This window comes from Sceloporus occidentalis, unplaced genomic scaffold, assembly GCF_023333645.1.
Source record: "Sceloporus occidentalis isolate IW3139 unplaced genomic scaffold, rSceOcc1.0.p SCAF_2, whole genome shotgun sequence".
NCBI classification, from domain to species: Eukaryota; Metazoa; Chordata; class Lepidosauria; order Squamata; family Phrynosomatidae; genus Sceloporus; species Sceloporus occidentalis.
The window spans coordinates 164,756,981-164,784,968 of record NW_028316982.1 but is presented as its reverse complement, the minus strand read 5'-3'; the positions used below and the strand labels follow the sequence as shown (position 1 = coordinate 164,784,968).

At 38.6% G+C, this 27,988-nt stretch overlaps 1 protein-coding gene across 2 annotated transcripts in view; it reads left to right on the top strand.

Annotated features, from left to right (window-relative positions):
* The window catches only part of LOC149319232 (ras GTPase-activating protein 3), a 182,223-nt gene that overhangs the window by 110,276 nt on the left and 43,959 nt on the right, over nucleotides 1-27,988 (top strand). For both annotated transcript variants that reach the window (XM_089511335.1, XM_089511334.1), the window contains exons 6-7: nucleotides 16,820-16,900; nucleotides 26,937-27,009. In XM_089511335.1, the coding sequence (XP_089367461.1) occupies nucleotides 16,820-16,900; nucleotides 26,937-27,009 (154 nt within the window). The remainder of the gene's footprint in view (nucleotides 1-16,819; nucleotides 16,901-26,936; nucleotides 27,010-27,988) is intronic.

Genomic DNA, 27,988 nt, shown 5'->3' with positions numbered 1-27,988 from the left:
TGAGGGCCTTTCCGTCCTTTTCTTTGATCTTCAGCTGATTTGAGCTCTCCTGTTCCTGCTGTGAATGGCCTATGAAGTAGTTCAATAGTCCCTTCACTATTTAGAGTGGGTGTGAAAATCTATCAAGCTCCCGGCAGATAGCAAGCAAGCAAGAACAAAGAGTTGATCCAATAAAATCAAGAGCACAGCAGTATACGGATATACACACACACACAGCAGTGTTCCCCAACCTGGCATCTTCCAAATGTGTTGGAAAGCAGCTCCCAACCTTCAGCCAGTCTGGCAGTTGCTGATGTAGTTTGAGATGATGGGACTTTGGGTGTGACACATCTGAGAGTACAAGTTTGGGTGAAAGCTCTCTTTCTCTCCCATACATATACAACATATTGTCGATTTCTATAGTGCTTCCTTTCAACCAACAAAGGCATCTTTTACTGCTAGACAATGATAAGTGGTACAATAACCTTCATTTCCTGCACAAAAATATTATTTTGGGAAATGTTTAATATTGAATAAATGCCTTTAGTTTTGTTTTGAAGAAGAAAAGACCACTACACACAGAAATATGCACCCACTCACAGTGATACACACCCACTCATACAGACACCAATTCCTTAACCAGAAGTAGTCCAAGACATACTGTTGCATGAGGTGGATCTCTCTATGCACCCAAGTTGAGATGCTTAATACTCAAACCCAGCCGACTATTTCTGGTATACAAGAAGGAACATGTATTTGTTCCCATTCTGATCAGTAAAGATACAACAACAAACACAAATTAAGTAACTAAAAGTCTGCTGCCTTTTGTGGCATCCAAAATCTGGTACCTGAGGCATTTGCTTCACTCTTCCTAATGTAGGGAAGGACAATTAAGGGATGAAAAATATGCTTCAGGATCATTCTTTCCCCTTCACCACTATCTCCCCTTTTCTGAGCGAATCTCTCTTGCTGCTCTTAGCAATCATTGTTGTACCAATAGATGATATGACTGTTTAGCATTAATATTTTCTCACAATATTCTCTCCTGTTGTACGCTCCTTCCTGTACCTACTGACATGGTACAAAAGCAGGTATGCCCTTAAGATAAGTGAGCTTGTTTTCTGTTTAGTTCATAGAAGTTTTTTTAACTGCTTCCTCCGTGCAAGCTTCCAGTAAGGGTTTGAAGTAGGGCTGGCTTATGCATGCCTATTCATAATTTAATGTCTGCAGCATCAAATGATTATATATTTTAAAATGAGCCATCAAAGACAAAGCTTTTACCAGAAACAATATATTTCTTGGACAGATCACACCCTCAGCCATTGAATATTAACAAACAAAGTGATGTGTATATGTATAAATCAAGACATACATATTTTTTCTTCTCCACAGTTTTGGGAAGATGCTCTCATGTGGTTCTCCTGACAAATTGTAATGCATGTGTGCCAAACAATTTACCACTTGCTTGTTATTACGACACAGCCTAGTTTATCGATCATCCGCATGGGACACATGGACATACATGCTAATACAATTTGGAAAGGGAGAAAACACTGATTATCAAAGAGTATTGCATCTGAGCCAGCACCAGAGTGAACTGTGATGAAAGTATGCTACCATAACATCTACCAGCAGTTCTTAACTTTTGCTCCAACAGGGACCACCTTTAAATATCTTATGTCGCCGTGGACCCTTAAGACTTAACTGAAGATTTAAACAACAACAACAATACCTGAACACTGAACCATTAACAGATACACGATTGGCCGGAGGGGAGGGAAGACTTTTCTTCTTTTTCCTGTCAGTTTGCAGCTGGAGGGGATTGAACAGCAATGTGCAGTCCCAGCCAGCCACCCTTTGCCTTGCTCCTGTCATGTGGCTCCTTCGCTGTGGCAAGGACGTGGGCTAAGGAGCCTATAAGCCTTCTTTAACCCCCTGTGAGGACACTGCAGCCCCCTGGGGGTTTGTGGATCACACATTTAGAACCACTGGCTTCTACCATCTTGGATGTTAGCCCATTTTCCAAATCTTTAATACCAAGATCCCTGGTTTTTCTGCCTGCAGCCAGTCAGGAAACGAGTAAGATCCAGAGTAAAGTATATGTTTTCAGGCAGAAGGACACAGACTCAACCTGTGACATCTTCAGTAAAGAGAAGGACCTCAAAACCTCCAAGTGCTGATACTAGTCAGTGTAGGAAATAGTGATCTAGGTGTATGGTTTGACTCAGCATAAGGCAGCTTTTTAGGTTCCTAATATACATGAGTGTACAAGAGCACATAGCTCTTGTATAGTTGCTGTTATTTGTTTTGAGACACTGTATGATACTGAGATTGATAAGAGGTAGTTTTCACAAAGCCTTTGTAAAAATGAGTGATCAGCACTGAATATATTTTAGCATAATGCAATTGCTTATTTAACTCAACATTAAGGAAAGGAAGTTATTTTTTAAAACCCACCACATTTCTGTTTTTGCAGTAGGAAATGCAGACGTCATCTTATTCCCCCACCCCCACCCCCTTCAACCTCTCAAAATCAGTGCATTCATTTTGGCCTAAATAACTAAGCTGATGATGTTTGAGCCCTGAGGCAGTGCTGGCCTCTAGCAGATGCCACAGATTCCCATGCATCACATCTGCAGCGATTACGTGAGAAAGCATTAGCAGTGATGGAAGGTTTACCCTAAAAACACAGATGTAGTTCATCTGTCTACCATCCCTGTTCTTGGCTGATGATGAAAAACAAAACAAAAAAGCTACTCCAGTCCAGCCATTTAGAACCACTTTTTAACCCATCTATGTCACCGTTTTGATTTTATGTATTAAAAATTGTTAAAATACATGTATGAGGCCAGGTGCATATGCAAAAACTTAGAATAAAGGCCCTCTTCTCTCCCAGCATTGTGTATTTAAAATAATAGATTATCGCCAGTTCCATTTAGCTACCATTTTTAAAATGTACGCATTGATTACATTTATACCTTTCCTACAATTAAATCAAAGTGGTGTACATCTGCTTTATCCTCACAAGGTCAGACTAGAAAAGAGCTCTTCAGAGTTGCTCATGCTGGGAAAGTGACTGGCTCAAGTGAACTTCATGGCTCAGAGGAAATTTGAATCTATAGGTTCAGCACTGTACCACAGTGATTCTCCATAACGGTTTCTCTAGACAAGCCAAATGTTGCTGGAGGTTCTGGAATTTGTAGCTGTAGTTCTTAGTTTTGTTTTCAATAACAAGACAATATCTCAGACTGTTCGCTGACAATTTACTGGCACCAACAGCAACATTTTATTCCTACCTGGAGGGTGATTTCCCCCTCAAAAATATTCCAGGATATATCATGGTTGATAGTGGGATTTTTGGTTATTCCTGCATCATGCTGCTGGGATGGGGATGGGGCGGGGAGACTGACAGCAGTGATGTTCCCCTGTAGTTTAAAGAATAGATGTTGTAATTCCCCTGCTGTTGAAAACTGCAAGGGAAGAGGGACAATCACCACTATCTCATTCTTCCCTCTCCTCATCACCTGTTTCACGGCCAGAGCAATGGTCTAACAGAACTTGCTGGACTGCTCAGTTCAAATGGACACAGAAGCAGAAAGAGCCAGCAATACCCAGCAACAAGTGAGGAGCTCTGTTGCAAGATCTCTTACTCTAGTCTGGACGAGCTCTATAGCAAATAGTTATTGGTATTTCAGTCCATTTATTTGTCTAAAACAAGGGTTCCCAACCTTTTTGGCTCACAAAACCCTAAGGGCTCCACAGAGCACAGGCTGGGAACCACTGATCTAAAACTCCCCCCCCCCACTTTTTTGGAGAAGATATTTGTTTGGTATTAATTTTCCCAAAATGTAAACTCATAAACAGTTATTGTCTCACTGGAAAACACATTCCTGTAATAGGCTGAGGGCGGACAATGCCTTGCTCAGCCATGGAAAACCCACTAGGTGACCTTGGGCGAACCACACACACTCAGCCCCAGAAAACCCTACAATAGGTTGCCTTAGAGTTGCCATAAGTTGGAAGTGACTTGAATGCACAAAACAACAACAGCAACAAACAACTATTAAATTCATTTTATTTGTCACTGGATCTTTTTTGTCCTGTTCCTTTTGAAAACTTATCTAAGCCAATGCCTGTAACTGTATCATGTATAATGGCCTTCCCCAATATGAGCCCTTCCAAATGTTGTTGTCTAAACACCCATCATTCCACGCTAACCAACCCAACAATCAGGAAAGATGGAAGCTGTAGTCCATTAACAGAACTAGTTTGTTTAATTTGGGGAAGGTTAATGTACAATAGACCCTTGGTATCCACTGTGGTTTGGTTTCAGGACCTCCTGTGGATAGCAACAACTGTGGATGCTTAAGTCCCATTAGTTACAATGGCATAGTAAAATGGTGTCCCTTATATAAAATGGCAACATCAGGGTTTGCTTTTTGGAATGTATATATTTTATAAATATTTTCAAGCCATGGATGCTAGAATCCCTGGATTTAAAAAAAAAAATTCTGTGGCCCTGGATAAAAAAAATCTTAGGATATGGAGGGTTAACTGTAAAGTTAACTTTGTTAAATTGCAATGCAAACATATGCATGTTACACAAAAGTAAGTCCCACTATATTCAATGGCATATATACCCAGCTAGCATAGATTGGATTCCAACCCTAATTCTGTATTGTGTGCAACAGTGCTTCTCTTTATTGGTAGTGATAGTTTAGCCAAGAGCCTTTTTGAAAATCCCCATTTCACACAGGGGTGAGTGGAGAAGGGATTGAGCCTCCATATAAGGAGTTCATTGTCTGACCAAACTTGAGAAAAGTTTCCATGGTAAGCATTCTTGACTGTGCCTGTCGCAACAAATAGTGGGACTTTACTCTCTGCATTCTAATATGTGATAACATTTCAGAAGTCTTTCCACTGAGTCCCATAGAGCAATAGCGGATCCTGAGTATATTCATTCATGAGTAATCAAAGTGCTGGTCCTGGGATTCATTGTGGAAATCCATACTTAATCCACTCAAGCAGGAACATTTCATTAACTGATCTGTATCTCGAATTTACAGAGGAGTCAAAGGGCCTTCTGCTCTTGATATCCCACTTTCTGTAGGCTCTTTAAATCACTTATACGTGCACATACACACATGCGCGCACACACGAAGATTAAACCTTATACGGTTTTTGTTTACTGCACTGCTATTTGTGTACAATTTAGGAGTTAGAAATGTGTTTATTATTGAAGAAATGAAGCATTAGGAAGACAAAACAACTGTAAAGCTACAGCTAATGACATCCTTTTTAATTTTATTTTTTATTTTTATTTTGAAAAACCTTTGTAAGGATGAGCCTCTGCAAAATTTCAGTCTATAGTACTTTTAACATATCTGTACAGTTGAATTAGAAACCATCTGTACAGACTTTAAATTTTCCCTAAGTCAGTAAATCCTGTAAGCATTTCTTTGTTAGTCCATGCGCCTTCATTAACATTCTTGACACATCTTCAGCTGAGAAAATGAAATCTGACTTTTTATAGTAACACATGGAAATGGAGAGACTTTGTGAATGGCCTTTTTTAAAAAAAAGAAACAGCATAGACTCCTTTCATAATTGGCTCATAAAACAGTTAAGCTACTAATGAATTGACTTCCTCTCTGAGGACAATATTATGATTGACGGGTCCCCCACCCCTGTCCTGCTTCCTTTATAAAGCCTCCCAGATGGTGCTCCAGCCTTTCGAAGCTTCTTTCTGAAGGCTGTTTTATGCTTTACAGCACAAGATGGTCCCTGTGAATCCACTGGGGATCAAATGCTTCCTGTCAATAATATCTTAATGGTACCAATGTCTTATCTGAAAGCATCCAGGAAACACTTGTCCAGCACCCTTAGACAATCACGGATTCCAAGGACATGTTTATTGTGTGTTTTAATGTAACATGAAAATGGACTCCAAACATCATTAAATACCTAGCAAAGCAGCTGCAGCAGAAACATAAGGAGGCTGTCTTTTCTGTAAAATGCAAAACAGCCTTGAAACAGTTTTGTGGAAAGAACAGAGAATTTGTCATTTTCTATAGAAAAAGGGCACATATTATTAAATAATATTTTAACTGATAAATTGTGTAGATGATGTGTCTCAGTTTGTGTTAAATAATTTACAGTCCCTTTGGTGTATACATATTAATTCACCCTTTATTTATTTGCTTGGATTTTGTCTTTAGTGAATTTTTGCAAGCAGATTCTCTTGCCTCTTTGTTTGACTCTGGCATGGGCTGGAAAGCGGTATATAAATTAAACTGTAAGCAAGAACCAAATTAGGACGTCTTGTGGTTATTTGTCCATGGGCGTTCTAGTGATTCACAGTTTTTAAACCCAAGTTTTGTTTATTCATGCAGGGATGAGTATGGAATTTGATCTTAGCTCATGCTGATGCAGATTGACCTGATCCTGGGTTGTTCCATGGGCAAGATTTTAACTGGAAACTAAGCATCCTAGGAGAGCGCTGGACTATGATTTTGGAGACCAGGGTTCACAAGCTCAGCCATGTAAACCCACTGCTTGACTTTGGGCAAATCACACTCTCCTAGCTTCAGAGGAGGGCAATGGCAAACACTTTTCTAAACAAACTTTGGCAAGAAAAGCCTGTGATAGGTTCACTTTACAGTCACCATAAAAGAGAAACCACTTGAAGCAAAAAAACACACACAACAAAACATCCTGGATCTCAAGCTGCAGTAGCTTCCTCTTCCTCTTTTAAAGAAAGTCTCTAGCCCTTATAGAAGCTGAGGTACTGAGCAAAATGTGTAGTCACTGGTGATGCTTATTTCATGCACCTGCGCTGCACTTCCCATCCTCCAATTAGTTGCAAAAAAGAGAGGGTGTGTTGCTTGGGCACCAAAACCAGGAGAACCAGAGGGAGGATTGGGGTGGAGAGGAGAGATGGAGAATATGTATGCATGAGGTGGAGGTAGAAAAATGGTGGCAGCAAATTTAAGCACAGCTAGTTAGTGGTAGATGCTCTGGAAGCAAATCAGTTCTGCAGGCTTTGGACAGTTCCCCTATGGAGATGAAGGTGGAGGAAGAGGAGAAATAATTGTTCTTTAACTCAAGCAATTAGATGCATGCTCTGCTTTTCTGGGTTCTAAGTGGGAAGGGACGATAGATCAGGGCAGTCTGGAAATGAAGCAGCCTGATACCATGATGGCAACAGCTCCTGTTGGAACTGGATTGGGATCATGTTTTGGTGTCCTCAGCCCTAGCATATTTAATCACTTTTCTGAAATGTGTGTGTGTGTGCGCACATGCGTGTGTGTTTGGGTTCATTATGATGTCCTGAGAGGGGACCAGTAAGGGTCAAGGCACAGCAGCAGTGCAAATTTGATGACTGCTGACACTGCTGCTGGAACCTGGAGTGTCTCTTACTCTGTCTGTCTTTGCACACACATGAATTAGTAGGATCTGTATATAATCAGATGCAAAAAAAATAAAAAGTTGGGAATCATCTTCCACCTTCCCTGTGCACAATAATATATGTATTAAATAAAATCAACCCTAAATGGAAACCATAACATACCACACTTATAGGCAACCAAAAAGATACAATTCTAAATACACTTCTGAGTAAACATGCTTACAGTTGAACTGCAGATGTGGCTCTCTGCTAGATCATGAACCATCACATAAAGTTAAGTCACTTCACTTTAAAAATTGAACCAAATATATCTGTAAGAGGTTTTGGCTGCCCTACCATTGCCACCACTGTCTCGCTGCCATGGAGGTCATGGTATAACCTGCAACTCCAAGCAGTTGTACATCTGCCAGAGGGTTATCCTTGGTCAAATCTACTGGGTGCCCTCTCATCTCGATTACAATTGAGCAGGCATTTTGCCTGACACTAGGTTGGTGCTTGGCCAGTAACCCTGTATTGCAGGATTTCTTATAAGCCAGTTGTTTGCCTTCATTTTCTCTTGCACTTTCAAAATTATCGTTATAATCAGGTTGGCTACTGGCCTGGAACTAGCATGCATCTATTTTTGAAGTAAACACAGTATATGGGACCCTTGGTATCTGCTGGGGTTTGCTTCCATGATCCCCCGTTGATACCAAAATCCATGTTCAATGGTATGCTCATGTCCCATTAAATACAATGGTGTAGTAAAATTTTGTTTCTTATATTAAATGGCAACATCAAGGTTTGCTTTTTAGAATTTATATTTTTGCAGTATTTTCAGTCCATAGATAAAGAATCAATGGATATGGAGGGCCAACTGTAGTACCATCTTAATACACACCTATTACAGCATCAAAAACTTAAATTGGTCAAACAGAACTCCAAAAATCAGCACATCCTGTTACAAATTTACATTAAAATGTATTTTGAAATGCATGCTTTTAGGTTAAACATTTTTAGAAATATATATATATATTATACAGTATCCATAATGAATACTATGTATGTAATGTATTATGGGCTATATGAGATGTTTAACCCCTCAGTGTTAAGTTTTGTTGCAGAATCCACACACAACTAGACCCCCAGTGTACACATTTAGCAGCGTTGTGACCTGCATAGTTGTAATCATTGGCCTACATGCAATTGCTAGTCCCAACTAGCATAGACCCATGGAATCAATAGGAACCTGGTAAATCACAACTTATGTAAAATCAATTAATTTAGTGGATTTACTGTACTTGTCATTCACAAGTGAATGTAGGCCAGTGTCTAAGCAATTTCAACTACTTAGCATATAGAAGGGTTTTTTAAAGAGAAAAACAATATCTAGGATAAGGAATGTCCCACATCATCTCTTGGGTTTTTTGCCATTTCCACAGAGCTAAAATTCTTTAAAGATCTATGGGACACTGTGTCCTGTGCCCAGAGCTTGTAATTATGTGATTTAACCTTAATTCATTGCAAATTATTGTTGTTTATAACATCAAAGTATTATTTTAGAAATCATTATTTTATTCATTTTAACAATGAAATTGACAGTTTGCTTTTCATGTTACTTTAATTTGTTAAATTTTGGAGGGAGATCGTGAGAGTTGGCCATTTTCATCCATTTTCAGTAGTTTCAGTTGATTTTTAAAATTCAATTTATTGGTCACTAACAGGTTACCAATGAATAATATAAAGTATTAATTCTATAAATCCCTCAAGAACCAAGTAATGTTAATGACTTCATTTTCAAATTAATGCCAAATATTAGCTTTAACACTAACATTTCCATGCTACCTCACCTTTTAATTTTCTATTAAGGCTGCCTGACTTCTGTTAGCTAGCAGTGACAACTGTAAGTCTCAGTATCAGCCATCATGCTTCCATAATAAATCTGAAAATACAATAAATGTGACTAATTCTGTAACACCGACTGCCTCTGCACTGCAGAAATATTCCGGTTTGACACCACTTTAACTTCCAGGTCTCCATGCTATAGAATTCTGGGAATTGTAGTTTGTCGGGGCACCAGAGCTCTCTGACAGTGAAGGCTAAATGTCTCACAAAACTACAACTTCCCAGAATTTTATAGCATAGATCCATGGCATTTAAGGTGATGTCAAATTTGATTATTTCTGCAGTGTGGATGCAGCCTCTCTGATGAGCAAAAGGTACAGCAGGATCAACTGGTGATTTGCAGCAAATAAATAGATCACCAAAAGTTTCCAACTCCAAATAGTGCAACAATAGTGACAATGAAACTGCTTTCCCTCTCCTAAATTATCCAACTTATACCAAGATAACGTGCTAGAAAACAAAAGTGCATCTTTCTGTGAGCTCCAGTTCTGTAAGTGAAAACAAAATCACAAGCTTCCAATTCCTGTATTCTATGTCTACCCTCTTAAGCCATTACTTTATATCTGGCTCCCATTCATAGACTCAGAGTTGTAATTTTAAAAAAGGACAGGAAGTTAGACCTCACCCGCCTAAATCTGAATGTCTGCCTCTACAGTCAGTGGCATCACTATGGTTGCTATCACCTGGTGCTGTAATTCAGTGGTGTCACCCCCTGTTAGGGTGACACCTAGTGCAGTGTACACACCCTGCACCACTTTGGTGACTCCCCTGTCCTGAGCTGAGTTAGATCCACCCCCAATCCTGAATTTCAGGAATCAAAACTGATGTCTTAGTGGGAAAGATTTTGTAAACAAATATTTAAATGATCATCTTCATCCTTCTGCTGAAGAACATAGCATTCATTGTACAACTATAAATAATTATTGTAGCTTGGAAAAGTTAATTTTGGACTGCAACGCTAGAATCAATCCCCCAGCCAGGTTCATGGGAGTTATACTTCAAAAAGAACTTTTCAGATCTCTGTGGTAGGACCTCTGCATTTTATTTGGTTCCTCACCAATGTACTTTTGAACTGCCTTTACTTTCTTAGGATTTCTGCAGAATGCCTGAGCAGCTTTACATCTCTTTGTCTCTGCAGGTTTCTCTGTCAGCAGGGGAGCCAAAACTGTGCCACTGGCATAACAGAAGCTGACCTGGACTGTGTGGAAAGAACACACATCCTGTGGTTATGCCCCACTCCAGATTTGTAACTATGTACCTGGGAATGAGACCCACTGAACTCAGTAGATTTATTACCTATAGGGTTGTACATTACACTGCTTTGAGATTTAACACTAACAGAGAGAGAAACCACACTATGGTTACCCTTCTGTTGTGATCCAAAGTTTCTTATGTTATCTTGGTGGTGCAGGAAGGAGTGGTACTTTGGCATCTCCTTGATCTGTCTTTTCATTCCTCCCCCACCTCTGTTTTCTTATTCCTTGTGTGCGCACACAAAAGAACCATAGCAATTGCATTTGAACGCCACTCAATAACTGCAGTAAGAACCAGGAAGCACAGCATATAAGAAAGGACTCTTACATTAAAAACTCTGAAATACTGTATGGAGTGTAAAATGATTTCTTTAAATCTCTCAAGCTTGTAGATAACTTTTTTTTATTACTAGGGAATTGAGGGTAATTTATCTTTTTACAAGGTGTGAAAAATATTTTCTATATCATGTTTATGGAACAATAATAGCTACTGTGTATTCATAATATTACTAGGAAGAATAGTAATTACTAGGCCATTACTAGGAAGAATAGGATTTTAAAAACAAACAAACAAACAAAATGGTGCCAACGTAGCAACTAACTTGGGGCAGGAAACATCCATTAATTTGTATTTTTATGGCTCCTTTGAGAAATGTTGGGATCATTGGTGAAGTCTTTTCCCCTCCTTTTCTCTCTTTAATGAAAACATTTGCTGTACAATTTTTGGCTCAGTCTCTAGTTACTAATTTCTGCATACAGTTATTTTAGGATTGTTGCCCTTGTAGCATTTCATGAGTGTTCAGTACACTCAATAATTCTTAACAAACAGCATGTTAGATTGTATTCTTGGTTCCATATTACTGATACAGGAGGGGTCTGAGAACTATAGATTTCATAGCTGAAGTGACTACAGTGCACCATACTAGCTACACTATTTTAAAACACATTTTACATTTATGACACACACCCTAAGTGATCATAGAAAAGTGAACTGTCACATTATTGAACTTCATTATTAATTATTTTTCAAGAATCCTTAAAGAGGCAAAAATACAAAACATTTTATGAAACTTTTTTTTTTTTTTTTTGCAATAACACCATTTTTGAAGGATTTGTCAACAATGGCCTTGGAAATTAGTGAGTAGATTAAGCTACTAAAGTTTTCAATGTATTAAATAGTGGAAGCAAACATTGATGGGTTTGAAATGGAACAACACTTCTTTTCCATTTTGAAGATATTGTTGTTGTGTGTTGTCGCAATGTGAAAAAGAAAGTACGAAAGAACTAGCTGAGTGTTTGCCAGTGCAGTTTGTGGGAGTCATACACTGTGTCTGGTCTACAGCTTGGAAAACTTACTTTTTGGATTACAACTCCCAGAATCTCGCAGCCAGCAGGCCAGTAGCCATGCTGGCAGGTGGATTCTAGAAGCCGTAATCCAAAAAAGAAAAAATGTAACATTTCCAAGCTCTATCTACCTCTCTTCTTTCCTCTGTTCTATCACCTCTGACTCCTCAGTTGTTGTGGCAGCTTTCATCATTGCCTGTCAGGTGGAGTATCCATCTTTGATGGGGATAGGTTGGTAAGCAAGCCACTTCTAGACATTCTCTCCCTTTCTTGTGAAATAAATTTTGCTTCTCTTTCTAGGGTATTTCAGAATTAGAGGATGGAACTTTGGTATTTTAATAATACTTCTGTTTAGCAGTGTACAAATGAATCGTAATTTCTTCTAATAAGAAGTTTCAAGATACACCAAATTTAAAAAAACCCCAACCATATTAAAATCAGAATTGTTTTCAGTGGCATTCTAAATTCCATGAAATTGAAAATTCTTCAGTAATTAGGCATTTTGATGCATATGCAAAGCCCACTTTGTTAAAATAATCTGTACACAGTAATCTGTGAGAAACCTTAATACCTGTGCACTCATACCTGTCTTGGCAACTGTAGGAGGCATGCTTAAACTTTTTTTATTAACAAACTCCTGATTCACTTTACCTCATAGAAGAGCATGTCAGCTTTGTCTGTGTTTTTGAACTGGCATTTCAGTGATTTAATTGCAAAGTTACTATGCACACAAAGACAGTGTTCCAGTAGTTTTACTGTAGTTGGCCTTCCATATTGAAAGATTCAACTACCCTGATTTGAAAATATTCCCAAAGTTAAAAAATTTGAAAATCCAAAGAGCAAACCTTGATTTTGCCATTTTATATAAGCAACACAGATTTGGGTATTCTTGAGAAGTCCTGGAACTAAACCCCAGCAAATACCAAGGGCCTACTGTAATTCATTTCAGTTATCCTTCTTATAAAATAGTGCATCACAGTCAAACAATGATATATTACTTCCTCCAAAGAGTTTATGAGGGGGGACTGCAGCATTGTAATGTTCTGTTGATTTATTTATTTTTTAGTGAAGTCTGTGTACCAATCATTGGTGGAAGGATCACTCTTCATGTTTTCCCTTTTCATCTGAGCCACAAATATAGAGTGTTGATCACTATTTCTTTGCTTTCTAGAAAATCTTTGGAATGTTCAAACGTGTAAATATTTAGATTGTAGAAAAAATCTTCCAAGTGAATGTTAGGTAAAGTTCAATTACAATTCTGTAGTAAGTATAATATTATATATTTCCAAAATGTGAAGTTTAGTTTGCCATGGTTGAAAAGAGAAGGGAATATATTAGAATGGGTATGATGCTTGCTTTCCCCCCACTCTTTTTTTTGTGTTTCTCCAGGAGACACTTAACATATGAGTCATCCCTTTGCTTTTCAGAAGACCAAGACCAAAGTTAAACGAGATCTTATATTAAATGCTTAGCATGCAGGAAAAATATTGTTTTCTTTCTTTTTATTCCTTACAAGTAAATGCATGGGGTCTGCTCTAGATTAAGTGCACCACATGCAAATAGAAAGGTTTAACCCCCTGCAAGACTTGCCCCTTCTATACATCCCCATTGCATTGGCATTCCAAGTCTTTCTCTCTTCAGATGTTGAAGTTTCCTGTGAGTTTGCAGGGAAGTAAGCCACTGACAGCAAAATATGTCTATTATTGCCATTTTATTTATTAAGGATAGTATTTGTGTGCTGCCTTTCAATAACAACGAATGTTCCCAAGGAGTACACACAATGAAATTGGCAATAATTAAAACAGTCTAAACATTTACACATGTTTCCTCAGTAGTTTCATCTACATATTTCCCTGAGACTTGTAAGTTCCATTGTGGAAACAGTATCTGCATTTCCTGACTCTGTGAACCAAGGACAGGGAACACGTACCCCTCCAGATGTTGTTGAACTGCAGGTCCCATAAGTCTCAGTGAACACATGCAGTAGCCAGGAATTATAGGAAGCTCTGTGAAGCTCTTGATTGTGAAAACCCATTCCCCCATGTTTCTTGTTGCTTTTATTGCCAGGCATCACAAGATATTAACATCCAAGGAAGGCAAGGATGTCTCATCATCCAAGGAAGGCATAACAGTGACTCCTGAAGATAACTACACTCACCCAAAGCCCATTTTGCTGTTAAAATTAGGCATACACACAGAGATATATACTGTACATAGAGCATCCTATTTCTATATTATTAAGACCACTCTTTGACACCATTGCTTTTAGTGTGGCACTCAACATACCTATTAATTACTACTTCTTCCCTCTTATAACATTTATTCTGTGTCCAAAGTCCAGCTGCTAAATCCCAGATAGAGTAGAGTAGCAATTGAACTGATTCCTGAAATGTAAAACCAACATTTAGATATATTCTAATGATTCAGTGGTTCTACTCTAGTTGGGATTTGCACTTGGATTTAAGCCTATGTTTTTAGCCAAACATGTTTGAATAAAAGCAACAGGGTCTTTGGTGGATTGTTTTTTGACAGAGAGGTGGGGTAAAAATAAAGTTGTTGTTGTTGTTGTTACAGTATATCTGTAAAGATGTATACTATTTCAAACTTAAAACTAGATGGGAATGAGGCTATACAGGGGACTTGGCTGCATATTTGAAATTTTCTTGATTTGAGAGCTTCATGGGAGATACAAACTATTTCTTGATTTTAATTCATCTTTCATGTGGAAGGAGTAAAAAAAATCAGCACAGTTTTTTGTAGATTTTTCAGGCAATGTGGCCATGTTCTAGAAGAGTTTATTCCTGATGTTTCACCAGCAGATGTGGCTGGCATCTTCAGAGAATGCTGGCATGAAAGTGAGTGGGATGTATATACACTATGTGACCTTTGGTTGGAAGGGAGTGACTTACATGTTAATCTGTATGTTGGTCTTTGTTGAATGGCAAGGCCTCAGGGTATCTATTTAATTAGTGATCCATTGTCTGCTGGGAAATCCCCTGAACCTGCTATTTCAAAACATTGAAATGCTGGACCATGCCAACAACAGGATGCACAGTAAAGCCATTGAAATCCACAAACACCTGGACAACTTCAACAGGAAAGAAGAAACCCTTAAAGTAAACAAGGCTTGGATACCAGTCCTCAAACGCATAAAATCAAAACTGAAAACATGCAAATGAACACCACCCAGGGTGAGGGGATTTCCCAGCACACAATGGATCACTAATGAAATAGACACCCTGGGTCCTTGCCATTCAACACAGACCAACACAGAAATTGACATGTAAATCACTGCCTTCCAACCAAAGGTCACACAGTGTACCCCACTCTCTTCCATGCCAGCATTCTCTGAAGATGCCAGCCACAGATGCTGGCAAACTGTCAGGAAGAAACTCCTCTAGAATGCAGCTACATAGCTTGAAAAATCCACAAAAAACTATGGATGCTGGCCATGAAAGCCTTTAACTTCAAAAATCAGCATAGTTGGGTGGGATGTAAATTAAATTCTAGATTCACATAGCTGTCAGGCAAGAATTAGCTCATAGTTTGCCCATCTTGGGCTTAACAGTCATAGTTTGCCTTCTTTCACTTAGGGTCAAACTAGATGTGACGCTAATTACATGAGAATTTACAGGCTTACGCATGAATATATATCCATCTGGCTGTTTTGGCACATAGTTCCCCTTTAGCTTTGTTTCCACATGCTTGATTATCCACTTTCTTTTTTCCCCCCTTACTGCATAGTCACATCCCATGTCTACAGATTTTGCTTTACTGAGATTATAGAGATTGTTTCGTAGCAAATCAGATTGGTCTCCATGGTTATTAAATCTTGAACATGACCCTCATCTTTATTCTTAAAGAATAAGCCCTATGCTTTAACATAAATGTTAACAGAACTTAACTTTAATCTGATAATTGCTATCACTAAAAGCCTACTTGAAGGCAATTATCAACAATAAATATGGTCAGCAAAATGGAAATCATAAGAAAAGTGGAAGCTGGATGCATTTGGGAGGAAGCTTTCAAGTAATCTCTAGAAGGTTCAAAATGTTTTTATTTACATATGCAAGACTTCCCAAACCAGAATCCCATTCAGACTACATGATTATAGCACTATTCTTCCACTTTACATTCAGCCCTCCCCATTTGTGGCTTTGACTTTTGCGGATTTGATTATTCATGAATTTGATTAATATGTGCTCTCTAGGGATCTCTAGTTCCTCCAGCACAATTCTATGGGCCATGTCTGCCAGAAGTCATGCGGGATGACTTGGAGATTCCTAGAGAGGTGTTCTCTCAAGTAAAAAAAAAGTGTTGTTATTTATTTGTGGGTTTCCCACTTTCATGTGGGTCCTGTGGTCCTAATCCCAGCAAATGTGGAGGGTCCACTGTAAATGCCCTGGTCCCATCATATGGAATCCTGAAGTTTTGGGCTTGGTGAGACATTGGAGCACTCTAGCTAGGTTTTCTAAATGCCTAAACTCCTAATCCCAGGATTCCATAAGACAAAACCATGGCAGCAAAAATGGAATCATAGCACTATAATTCTGTAATTTGAACAGGCCCTCTGGATGTGTCATTTCACATATGCATATTGTTTGCTTTGAACAAAACCCTTCCTGGAACATGTTACACTGCTCTTTCTTTTTGGGTGTAGGAATCTAACAGTATTCTTTCCATGCTATTTCTGCCTCCAGTACCAAATTATCTGTTAAAGAAGGAAAGCCTAGCAACACATCTACTTCATTAACAGAGGTATACCTATATTGGCTCTGGCATTTATTTTGAAAAAGAGTTTTAAAGCCCCCAAAGCGACAGATTCAATAGGAAGAAAATGTTGGCAGCTTTTCTTGTGAAATCTTGAAGTAAAAGAAAGATTTTGAAGTGTGTATTTGTGTTGCATCTTCTAAGTATTATCTTAAGCAATTTCCCCTCACCCTTTATTCAGAGTTCTAGAATGCCAAGGACTTCCAATTGTGAATGGACAGTGTGATCCTTATGCAACAGTTACCTTAGCAGGACCATACAGGTTAGTAATCATTCACTTTTCCAGAATTTTTTAAAAGTGATGTTTAAAAATAAGTATTAAGAAAGGCATTGAACGTATCTACCAAAAGTAAAGCAAGAACTTTTGAGAGTTCTGTGAGTTCCTACTAAATCCCTACTGACCTTCCAATGTGATACCTAAAATACAGTGATACTTCCTGAGGTGGTGCCTAGAATAACTGCAGAGTGTATGTGTGTTTGTTTAATTGTTAGTCCCTACTAGAATAGATCCATTGAATCAATGGGAACTTGATATGTCAATACTTACGTAATTTCCATTTTTTCACTGAGTCTGTTCTAGCAGAAACTAGTAGTTAGTGTTAGGCCAAATCTTTTAACACCTTGAAAACTATAATGTTTTATTTGGCATGAACTTTTGTGGATTGTAGTCCACTTGCATCAAATGCATTCATCTGATGCATTCATCTGATGCACCAGCATCTGATGGAATGGTCTACAGTCCTCAAAAGCCTATGCCAATTAAAACATTTTAGTCTTCATGGTGCTACAAGATTTGGCCTAAATCCAGCTGCTAGTCTCAGCAAGAATAGACTCAATGAAACAATGAAAATTACACATAAGTGTTGACATATCAAGTTACCATTGATTCAGCAGCTCTAGCATTCAAGGTGCTACAAAATTATAACAATCATTTCGTGGTGTAATTTTAAGTGCATGGAGATAAAAACATTTCCCTCCTGCTGATACATACGCCTTAACACAGGGGTGGGAAAAGTATGGCCTGCAGGCTGCGTGTGCTCCCTAGTACTGGTTTTGCAACCTCCAGGGACAAAGTAAATTTGTTTTTTTTTTCCAAAAATGTTTTCTGTTCCAGAATTTTGCAAGTTGTACTTTCTATGGGATGTGGAGGGCTTCTCCACCCTGTTTGGAGCACCCCTGAGTCCTCCTAGGGATTAAAAACAATTTTTGAAAAATTGTGCATTTGTTCTTTTTTTTTTTTATTGAAAAATTTTATTGTTAAAAATTAATACAACACATACAATTTCATACATCCGTATATACCCATACATACTTATATTTACATCTAAACTAACTTACTTGCAAACTAACTATCTTGGCTAACATACATTCTTACCTATACAAATTACTTCTTCTTGTTTCCTTCAAACTTCTCTTCCTATACCCTTCTACAATAAAAAGGAACCTTTCATAGTCTTCCCTAAATAACTTCCCCAACTACTAAATTCACCTTCTCTATCCTCTATAACTTCACTACTTACTCTCACCTTCTTCACTTACTTATACCTGCTACTATTTCTTACCTATCTTTCCCAACTCATCACTCTATTCTTCTCATTCTTGATCTATCTTCTCTCTCTCCAGCCCTTCCATCCATTTATTGACTTCCTCCTATCCTTCTGATTCCTTCAGCATTTGTGACTTTCCATTGTTCAATTTTAAAAAGTGGATCTCATTTCCCTTTAGTAAAACAGTGTACCTTAATTCCCACCTCTCTATACAATTAGTCGAGTCTAGATTTCACATCTAATTAAATGATATTACCGCTATCTTGCCCCATTTCATCTCTATGAACTTAATTACCTTTCTCCATTCATCCTCTGCCTGTTCGTTATCCTCATGTTTCAGCGCTTTAGTTAGTCTGTCCATCATAATAGCCTCATAAAGTTTAAGTATCCAATCCTCTATAGTTGGACTATTAGCGTTCTTCCATTTTTGTGCAAAGCATATCTGTGCCATAGTAGTCAGGTAGTACAGGATTTTCTTTTCACTTCCTTTTATATCATCATCAAAAATACTCAATAAAAATGTTTCTGGTTTTAACTGTATTTTCTAACCCAAAATTTGGTCAATCTGCCTACTAATTGCTTGCCAGTATTTCTTTGCCTCTTTACATACCCACCAACAATGGTAGAAGGTCCCTACTTCTCTTTTGCATTTCCAACATAAGTTGTTGTTTAATTTATAGATTTTCGTCATCTTGGCCGGAGTAATATACCAATGGTAGAACATTTTATAATAATTTTCTCTTAGATTCTGAGAAACTGTTAAATCGAAGTTATTTTTCCATGATTTCTCCCATTGGTTTAGTTTTATTGGGTGACCTATCTCTCTCGCCCATTTAATCATATCCTCTTTCACGATCTCTTGTTCCATTTCGAATGATAGCAATATTTTGTATATTTTCCCTATCAGTTTCGAATTATCCTCCAATAGAATTTTCCCTAAATCTGAGTTTCCCTGCGATGGTTCTATTTTATGCGTTTTAAGATCCTCCTTGTATCTTAATAAAATTTGGTTGTACTCAAACCAATTAATTTTCCAGCCCTCTTTATTAAGTTGTTCTCTCGATTTCAGAGATATTTCCCCGCTTTCCATTTCCAATAAGTCTCTATATTTATACCATTTTGAATCCACTGCCATTTCTCTCCTATGGAAAGCTTCTTGAGGGGAGACCCATCCTTCGATATTTTGTGAAATTCTATATCTGTACTTGTTCCAAATTTTTATGAGGGCACTCCTAACACAGTGCATCTTAAATACTCTATTCGATTTGTCCTTCTCGTAAATTAAATAGGCGTGCCAGCCAAAAGTATTACCATCTCCCTCTATTTCTAACAGATTTCTATTTTCCAAATTCATCCAGTCTCTAAGCCACATTAGCCCACAAGCCTCAAAATACAGTTTGAAATTTGGTAAACGCAAACCCCCTTTATCTTTAGAGTCCTGTAACAATTTAAACTTTATTCTGGGTTTCCTGCCCTTCCAAATAAATTGCGTCAAATCCTTGTCCCATTCTTTGAAGGGTTTTTCTGTTAAGATGATAGGAAGCATTTGGAACAAAAATAAAATTTGAGGTAACACCATCATTTTAATGCAGGCAATTCTACCAGTTATGGTAAGATTTAGTTTATTCCATTTAAGCAGATCCTGTTTAATTTTTGCCCAGGTTTTCTTGTAATTATTTTCAAATAAGCAATTCGTTTTATTTGAAATCTCTAGTCCTAAATATTTTACCTTCTTTTCTATTTTAATACCTGATTTATCCTCTAGTTGTTTTTGTTCTTTAGGATTCATATTTTTAGTTAGGAAGGCCGATTTTGATTTGTTAATATTACATCCTGTCATTGTTCCAAATTTCCCTAAAATCTCCATGGTCGGACCTATACTTTCAATTGGATCTTCAAGAAAGAAAATCAGGTCGTCTGCAAAGGCTCTGGTTTTATAAGTTTGATTCTTAATCTTAGTCCCTTTTATGTGATCATTATTCTTAATTTCTTTCAATAGTAATTCCATTATTAATAAAAATAAAAGGGGAGAGAGTGGACAGCCCTGTCTAGTGCCCTTTCTAATATCTATAAAATTTGATTTTTCTCCATTAATTCTAATTTGAGCTTTCTGGTTTTCATAAATTCTTGTTATCCAATTAATAAATTTGGATCCAGCTTGGATTTTCTCTAAAGTTTTTATTAACGTATCCCATTTAACTGAGTCGAATGCTTTTTCCAGATCAATGAACAATATTCCCACTTGTTTGTCATTATGCCTCTCATAATATTCCAGGATATTTAGGAGTAGTCTCGAGTTGTCTCTCATAAATCTGTTTGGAAGAAATCCTCTCTGATCTTTATCAATCAAGTTTTTGAGGCAATATTTCAGACGATTAGCTAATATGGTGGCAAAAATTTTATAATCGTTGTTCAGAAGTGAAATAGGGCGGTAATTCTTGGGTTCCAGTATATCTTTCCCCTCTTTAGGCAACATTATAATTTCAGCTTCTTTCCAAGAGGGTGGTATATTATCTTCTAGGGCATTATTCATAATTTCTTGTAAGATTCCCCCTAATTCAAATTTAAATGTTTTATAGAATTTTGCTGTTAGGCCATCGTTTCCTGGAGATTTACCCAATTTACTTGTATCAATTGCGTTCCATACTTCTTGAATTGTTATTGGTTGGTTCAGGTATGACCTTTGATCCTCAGATAAAATTTCGATCGGTGAAGAGATGATATAATTTTGGATTTTCCCCAGAGTTTCTGAGGTTCCTGGGTCGTCCTTATATAAATTTTGATAGAATTTGACAAATATTTCTTTAATTTCTTCTTGTTGAGTTACTATACCTTTTTCGGAGTTAATTCTATTTATAAATTTTTTCTCCTTCTCTTTCTTTAGTTTATGGGCTAACCATTTGCCTGCTTTGTTTGCATGTTCAAAGTGCTTCTGTTTTGCTAGTTTAAGTTTTTTCTCTAGTGCTTCAGTTGCTTCAATCTCCAATTGTTTTTGGATCATTTTGATTTCTCTTTGGATTTTCTTATCACTTGGGTGATTCTTGAGTTCTTCTTCTCTATTTTTAAGCAAATTGTTCAGTTTCATTGCTTTTTGTTTTTTCTGTTTTTGCACTTTTATGTTCCACTGTGAAAAGAAACCCCTGATAACTGCCTTCCCTGCATCCCACACCATAGGTAGTTGTGTTCCTTTGTTCTTGTTCTCATTTATAAAGTGATGGAACAGTTTCTTAAATTCTTCTACTATTTTCTTATCATTCAGTAAGTCCTCATTTAGATACCAGTTTTTCGTTTTGGTTGTTTCATTTAAATTTAAAGTAATAGGGTTGTGATCTGAAATATCTCTGTTTAGAATTGTCATTTTGGTCACTTCATTGATTAAATTCTGCGATACAAAAAACATATCCAGCCTAGATAAAGATTGGTGCCTTTCGGAAAAAAATGTATAACATTTTTCTTTGGGGTATAAATGTCTCCACACTTCTACCATACCATGACTTTCTAACAAGTTAAAGAAACTTTTTGGTAGTTTACCCTGCAAATCTTTTATATGTTTATCAGAGGCTCTGTCTATTCTGGGTTGAATTACCCCATTGAAATCACCCAGTATGATCAAACTTTCATAATCAAATTCTTGTAATTTCTTGTGCACCTTCTTATAGAATTTGCTTTTATTATCCTGAGGTCCGTATATACCCACTAGAAGGCATTTCTTTCCTTTCCAACATATTTCAACCCCCAGAAAGAAACCATCTTTATCCTTAAATATTTCTTTGGATTCAAGGTGATCCTTAATATAGATGATAACTCCTCTTTTACTTTGGTCAATTGATACAATATACTCTTTGCCTAATTTTGGGTTCTTAATCAATCTTGTGTCCTTGGTTCTGATATGAGATTCTTGTAAACATATAATGTCAGATTGGTTTTTCTCTAGGAAAAGAAATACTCTTTTTCTTTTTTGGGGAGAGTTGAGGCCTTTGACGTTCCACGACAAGATTTTCATGCTTGTTAGTATAAATTTACCGCAAAGTTTACTACAAGACCAGAAACGTCAGTATGTTAATGAGATCAATATTTTATTAAGAGAGGCTTTGAAGTACAAAATCCAATAGTACCAACAAACTAGGCAGCAACTAGGCGTAAAATCCACATCTCAACAATAATCAATTAATTAGTGTTTAAAATCTATCAAAAGAAATGCAAATTTACTTGAATAAATCTAATACAAATTCAAATTAGGCAGGGAGGTAGGAGTTTGGTATTTAATACTAGGTACCTAGTTTCTTTACTCTTTCCCTCCCCCTTCGTCCTCCTTTCTCTCCCTTTCCAATTCTTGCTGAATCTCCTTTAAGAAATCTCTTGCTTTCTCAACTGTATTGATCCTTATTTTCTTTTGCTTCCATGTTACCTGAACCCCCTCAATCTCTTCCCATCTAAAAGGTATATCGTACTTCCTTAGGTTGTCAATCAAGAAGCCGTAGTCCTTCCTTCTACGTAAAATCTTCCCCGGAATGTCCTTCAGAATCATTACTTCTCTTCCGTCTACTAATAATTTAGCTTTATAGCTTTGCTGAAGAACTAAGTCCCTAGTTTGCTTACGGACAAAGTAAACAACCACGTCTCTGGGTAATTTTTTTTGTTTGGCTATATAAGAGTTGAGTCTATAAATACGGTCTAACTCCCAGGGAAATTGTGCTTCAGGTTCTTCCACAAATTTCGCTAAGATCGGGGCTAATTCCACATAGAGGTTTTCATTCGGTTTTTCTACCAGACCACGCAGTTTAAGGCAGTTCTCTCTTTGTTTCAGTTGTAATCGTAGAATTTGCTCCTGATCCTCCAACATTTCACTTTTGACCTCAGCCATCTTTTTCTCCATTTTCCCTGAGTGTGTTTCTAAGTTTTTGATTCTTCCGTTCATCTTGTTCATCTCAACATTTATTTTGTCTAGACAGGCTCTCACTTCACTCATTTCCGCCTTAAATTCACTCTTTAATTCCTCATTTGATCTTTGGATTTCAGCGTTTGTTTCAGCATGAAGTCTCTTCATTTCTCCCATCAGGGTTTCAAAGGGATCTGTAGTTTTATTTGAGTTCTCGAGTGAGGGTCTTCGAAGATTTACCATTGATCCTTGGGCTAGAGCCGTATTCTTACGGGTACCTGACGCCATTTTAACGACTGATATAGATAGTAGTATGTGGGTAGTTACTAATATGTGGATTTTTATTCAACTCAATTTAAAGATTTCGACCAATATTGGTGTTATCTTTAAGCCTAAAACACTCACTCGGTGTTACTATAATTTTATCAAGGGAGTTCTATCAATCAATCTTTAGGGAGGTTGTCTTAAGTTGTCTTAAGGGGATTTTAACTTGTTTTCCCTTTCCTTTTTCCTTCTCTTTCTTTCTCTCCCTTCCTCACCCTTTCCCCACTCCTTCTCCCTTCCTCCCTTTCCCTCTTTTGCAAAGTCCGATTAGATCAAATAATTAATTAAGGCAAGTTCTCATAGACTAAATCAAATTAAGTATATTATGGGGCTTTCTACACGGACATTTGGGACGTCCTCCGGACGTCCCATTTTAAAAAAGGGGCGTCTCTTTTAGACGCCCCATGGTCTAGTACGGACTCCGTCCGTACAAGATGGCGGCGCCCCTTCTACATGGGCGCCGCCATCTTTACGCATCGGACGCACAGCGTCCAGACGCGTCGCGCCGCTGCTGACGTAGCGAGCGCGCCCCTGGCGCCTCGCTACGTCGCAAACGCGACGCAAAAAGAAGCTCCATTTTGGAGCTTCTTTTTTCGGTCCGCGCGGGAGTCGGGCCGTTTGAAGGCTCCGGCTCCCCCGCGGACCTTCTGGCGGCGGTGCCAGACCGCTGCAAAGCGGCGGTCTGTACCCCGCCTATATCTCACAGCTAAGTTGGAATCAATGAGGCCCTTGTGGTAAACTTAAATATCCCAAACCTATTATATGGCCCCTGTTAGCCCTTCTATCAACACAGTTTCAAAAGCAATGTAAGAGAAAATCAATAACAATGAGGATTCAACAAGATTAGTATTCACAAACAAAGTAAGTGTAAAGAGGCAAGGCTTAACCAGTTCTTAAGAGGAGGCAAACAGTTAGCAGGGAGTGAATTAGATTAACCCCACTTGTTGCTATTTAAGTAGATATCTGCTCTAGAGCATATACAGGGAACAAACAAAGTATACCTTATTTCTTTCTTAGTAGTTTATACCTACCTCCCTACCTTATAATCACATTTCATTACATCTAGATCTTAAAATATACAGTAGTCTAGTATAATATACTTAGAATTTCCAAGATACTGTTGCTAACAAAAAGGAAGGAAACTGTAACAAGACACAGTAACAAACTTACACACGATGTTTCAGATTATAATTACAGTTTGTGATGTCTAAAATTCGGCTATTTAGCAAGATTACAAAACAACTTCAAAGGTTTATTCCAAAAGGATGAATTTCACTTACCCTCTCCCGCCCTTATGGTCATCAGAAACATCAGCAATCAAGGAAGCCTAAGCATTCAAACAGCTACAGGCGCCATTTTTCCTTTCCCCTCTCCCTCTTCCTCCTTCCCCCCCACAAGTTCGTCGCTCTTCAGTCCACCTTTCCCCTTTAACAGTTTTACTTTCAATGGAGGGTCTTCTTTCCGCAATTCAGAAGTGTTTTAATTCCTTCTCCTCCCAAAGCCTTTTAAGATAGTGCTGCTAGAAGTTGGTTCTGCTTCGGCATCACTTTGGAACAGCGGGTCCCCCTCCTTCGCGCTCCTCCACACCGTCCCTCGCTCTCTCTCTTTCCCCTGCTTTGGGCTCGAGCCCCGCTGCTCCTCGGGTTTACACAGCACCTAAAAATAAAATACAAAGGGGATGGGGGTAGGGGGATCAGAAAAGGGAAGGAAAGGGAAGGGAGAGGGGAAAGGGAAGTAAAAAAGGGGAGAGAGGAAAGGAAAATGAAGAGGATTTCCCTCCAGCACGTCGGGCTGGTGTCTCTTTGCTCTCAGGTTTTTTTCCTTTAGAGCAGACTCCCAGCACTCGACTTATGTCTCTCACTCAAGCCTCAGGCTTTTAGGGTCAGATCCCAGTGCAGAAAGTTTAGCTTGGATAGATTCTTTCTTTCTTCTTCAAGTTTCCCCAGGTAGCTGTAAAGTGGTGGCGGCGCCTCCGTCTTCAAGCCGCGGCTTGAGACACCTCTGCCTGCGGACGTGGCTGCTCGAACCCCCGCGCTGTTCCGACACTCAGCTCGGATTCGGTCTGATGGCAAATTCTCTTTGCTTTAATATTGGGGGGGATTTCTGCCGAGCCCCTCTGCCTCTCCCTTACCGGGAAGTTTCTTCTGGGTGGAAGGTACCTTACCCCGACCACCCCCGTCTCCGCCGGCCGTAAGCGTCCTCCGGAGCCTTCTCTGGAGGAGGCTTTTCACGCCGCCATTTCGACCGGAAGCCCCGTGCATTTGTTCTGAAATGATAGAAAATGTCTACTAAGAGACATTTCCACACATTCTGCAGCCTCCATGAACCACTTTAGGTTCAGGAAAGGCCTTTTTTGAAGCCTAAAACATGGTGAAAATGCCTCCATGCCCCCTAGAGGCATGTGGGGAAGACTTTTTTTTTGGCAGGAGCAGGTACAGCCCTCCAAGTTCGCCTGGAAGGCTATGATTGTGGCCCTGTAACCTTCCACCATTGCCCATCCTTGCTTTAAGATATAACAAAGTATTCTTTCCACTTGACTTCTTTCTCCATCACTTAGGAAGAGAGTATGTCATTGGTAAATCCTGCCAATGGGGGCGCTTGGAAATAGTTCCCAGAAATGGCGCCCTCTGGAACCAAATTGGGACGCGATGGGAACGTGTGGCGGCGGCGGCCCCCCCGTGCGATAAAGTCGCGTTTTGGGCCCCATCCGGTGCCCATCGCGCTCCGTGCGCGCCCCCGCTCGCCCCTGTTAGAACGCGCTGGGGAACGGTTGAAGCCCCATGCGATAAACTTAATAGTTCAATGTTTTCCCCGTTCTTCTTTCTCTCTGTGTGCAGTGACATTGAGAATGAGTTGTGAATTTATCTACTTCCTCTCTTAGTTTACTCACCAAGAAAGTGAAGAAATCAGGAGATCCCATGGTCACTTGAATACAGGATTTCTCTCCCAGTTTCTATACTTTGAACATTGGTGGTGGTGGTCCATGCCTTGAAGCTTCCCTTACTAAGTCACAAACATTAGCATGTTTTCAGTGTCAGATTAAAAGTATATATTTTTCCCCACCAGGGATTTTGATGAATAGCCAGTGGTGTTGATTGCCCATAGTTTCCACTTCCACTCTCACCCTCCTGTTTGTTCTTACTTCTAGCCTGACATATTTCTATTTTTAGGAATATATTGTGGATGTTTATGGCTATTTACTGCTCTGATATGATCTTATGGTTTTCTTTTTGGAAGATCCTTGTTGTGACCGCTTGGCAAGGCAAAGCAGCATATGTAAATGAAACATGACTCTTTTTGGCTCACTTACATGTGGGGTATACTGCTTTGGACATTGCCTTTGTTTACATGCATTGGGTAAAGTAGATAAGACCAGAACAAATCTGATCCCAATCTCACTATGCAGGAGGCTGAGTTAAGTGCAACACCCAAATAGGTCCAGGGCTTATTTGTTTGAAGAATAAGTGAAGGAGTAAGCTTTATAAGTGCAAAACAACTAGATATATTTGGTGTAATTCTCTCCTGTTGCATTCTTTTGCCCTCTACAGATCAGAAGCCAAAAAGACAAAAGTTAAGAAGAAGACAAACAATCCACAGTTTGATGAAGTGTTTTATTTTGAGGTTGGTATTTCAAAAGAATGGGTGATAAAATGCAGTGCTATGATAACTCTTTAGAAAGTCTTCAAGCTAGACCCTGCTCACTAGATATCTACTGAGACCAAAACATCTTGTTTTTCCTGACACATAGAGGAGTTGTGTTTTTCTGTGTAGTTTTTCCTCAGCCTAGTATGGTCCTTCTGAACCTGTCTTTCAGTCTTTGACCCTGTTCTGATATGTGAGTGATTTCTAGACTGTGGTTTTTATAGCTGCTCCACCCTCTCTTTTTTGGTCAATAGTGGGAGAGTTGTTTCACAGGAAATGTAAAAAGCTTTAAAAGCAATAGCAGCAACCAGCCATTCAAAACGGAAGGTATTGGTTGCTTGCCAGAATGCTGAAACACAAAAGCTCTCTCTTTGCTTATATAGAAAGCACTTCCATCCCATTGAAAATGGCTAGGACTTTGCGTAACAGGACTTTTAAAAAATAGTGAATGAAGGTAAAGCAAAGCCTAGGATCATTCACAACTTTGCTATTCCCATACTTTCCCCCTTTTTTCTAATTTTGGTAATTAGATGCAAACTATGAACAGAACTGTAATTCAAACACTGCACCAAGTTCATGAGAATCAGGGTTTTGCTTTTGTGTGTGTGCCCTGAAAAAGCCATGTTTGAAAGAGCTTGTTTATTATGATGTCTAAGTAAATCCTCACATAGAATCTACTATATACAAAGCTGCTATGTACTGAATTGCACCAACAATATAGCCCTGTTCCTTACTAATCTGACCAGAGGTTGGAAAGTTACTTTTTTAAAGTAACTGATTGGGTAACTTGTTGTAACTCACACAACCAGATTCCCCCTGTAATTCATTACTGTAACCATTACACTGACAGAAAACCTTACTACATTTTTAATTAGATTATTTTTATTTTGGGACAGACCTCCTTTCTGGTGCCACAACAAAGTACAGTTTCCAGAATTCCATAGCATTGAGCCAGGGC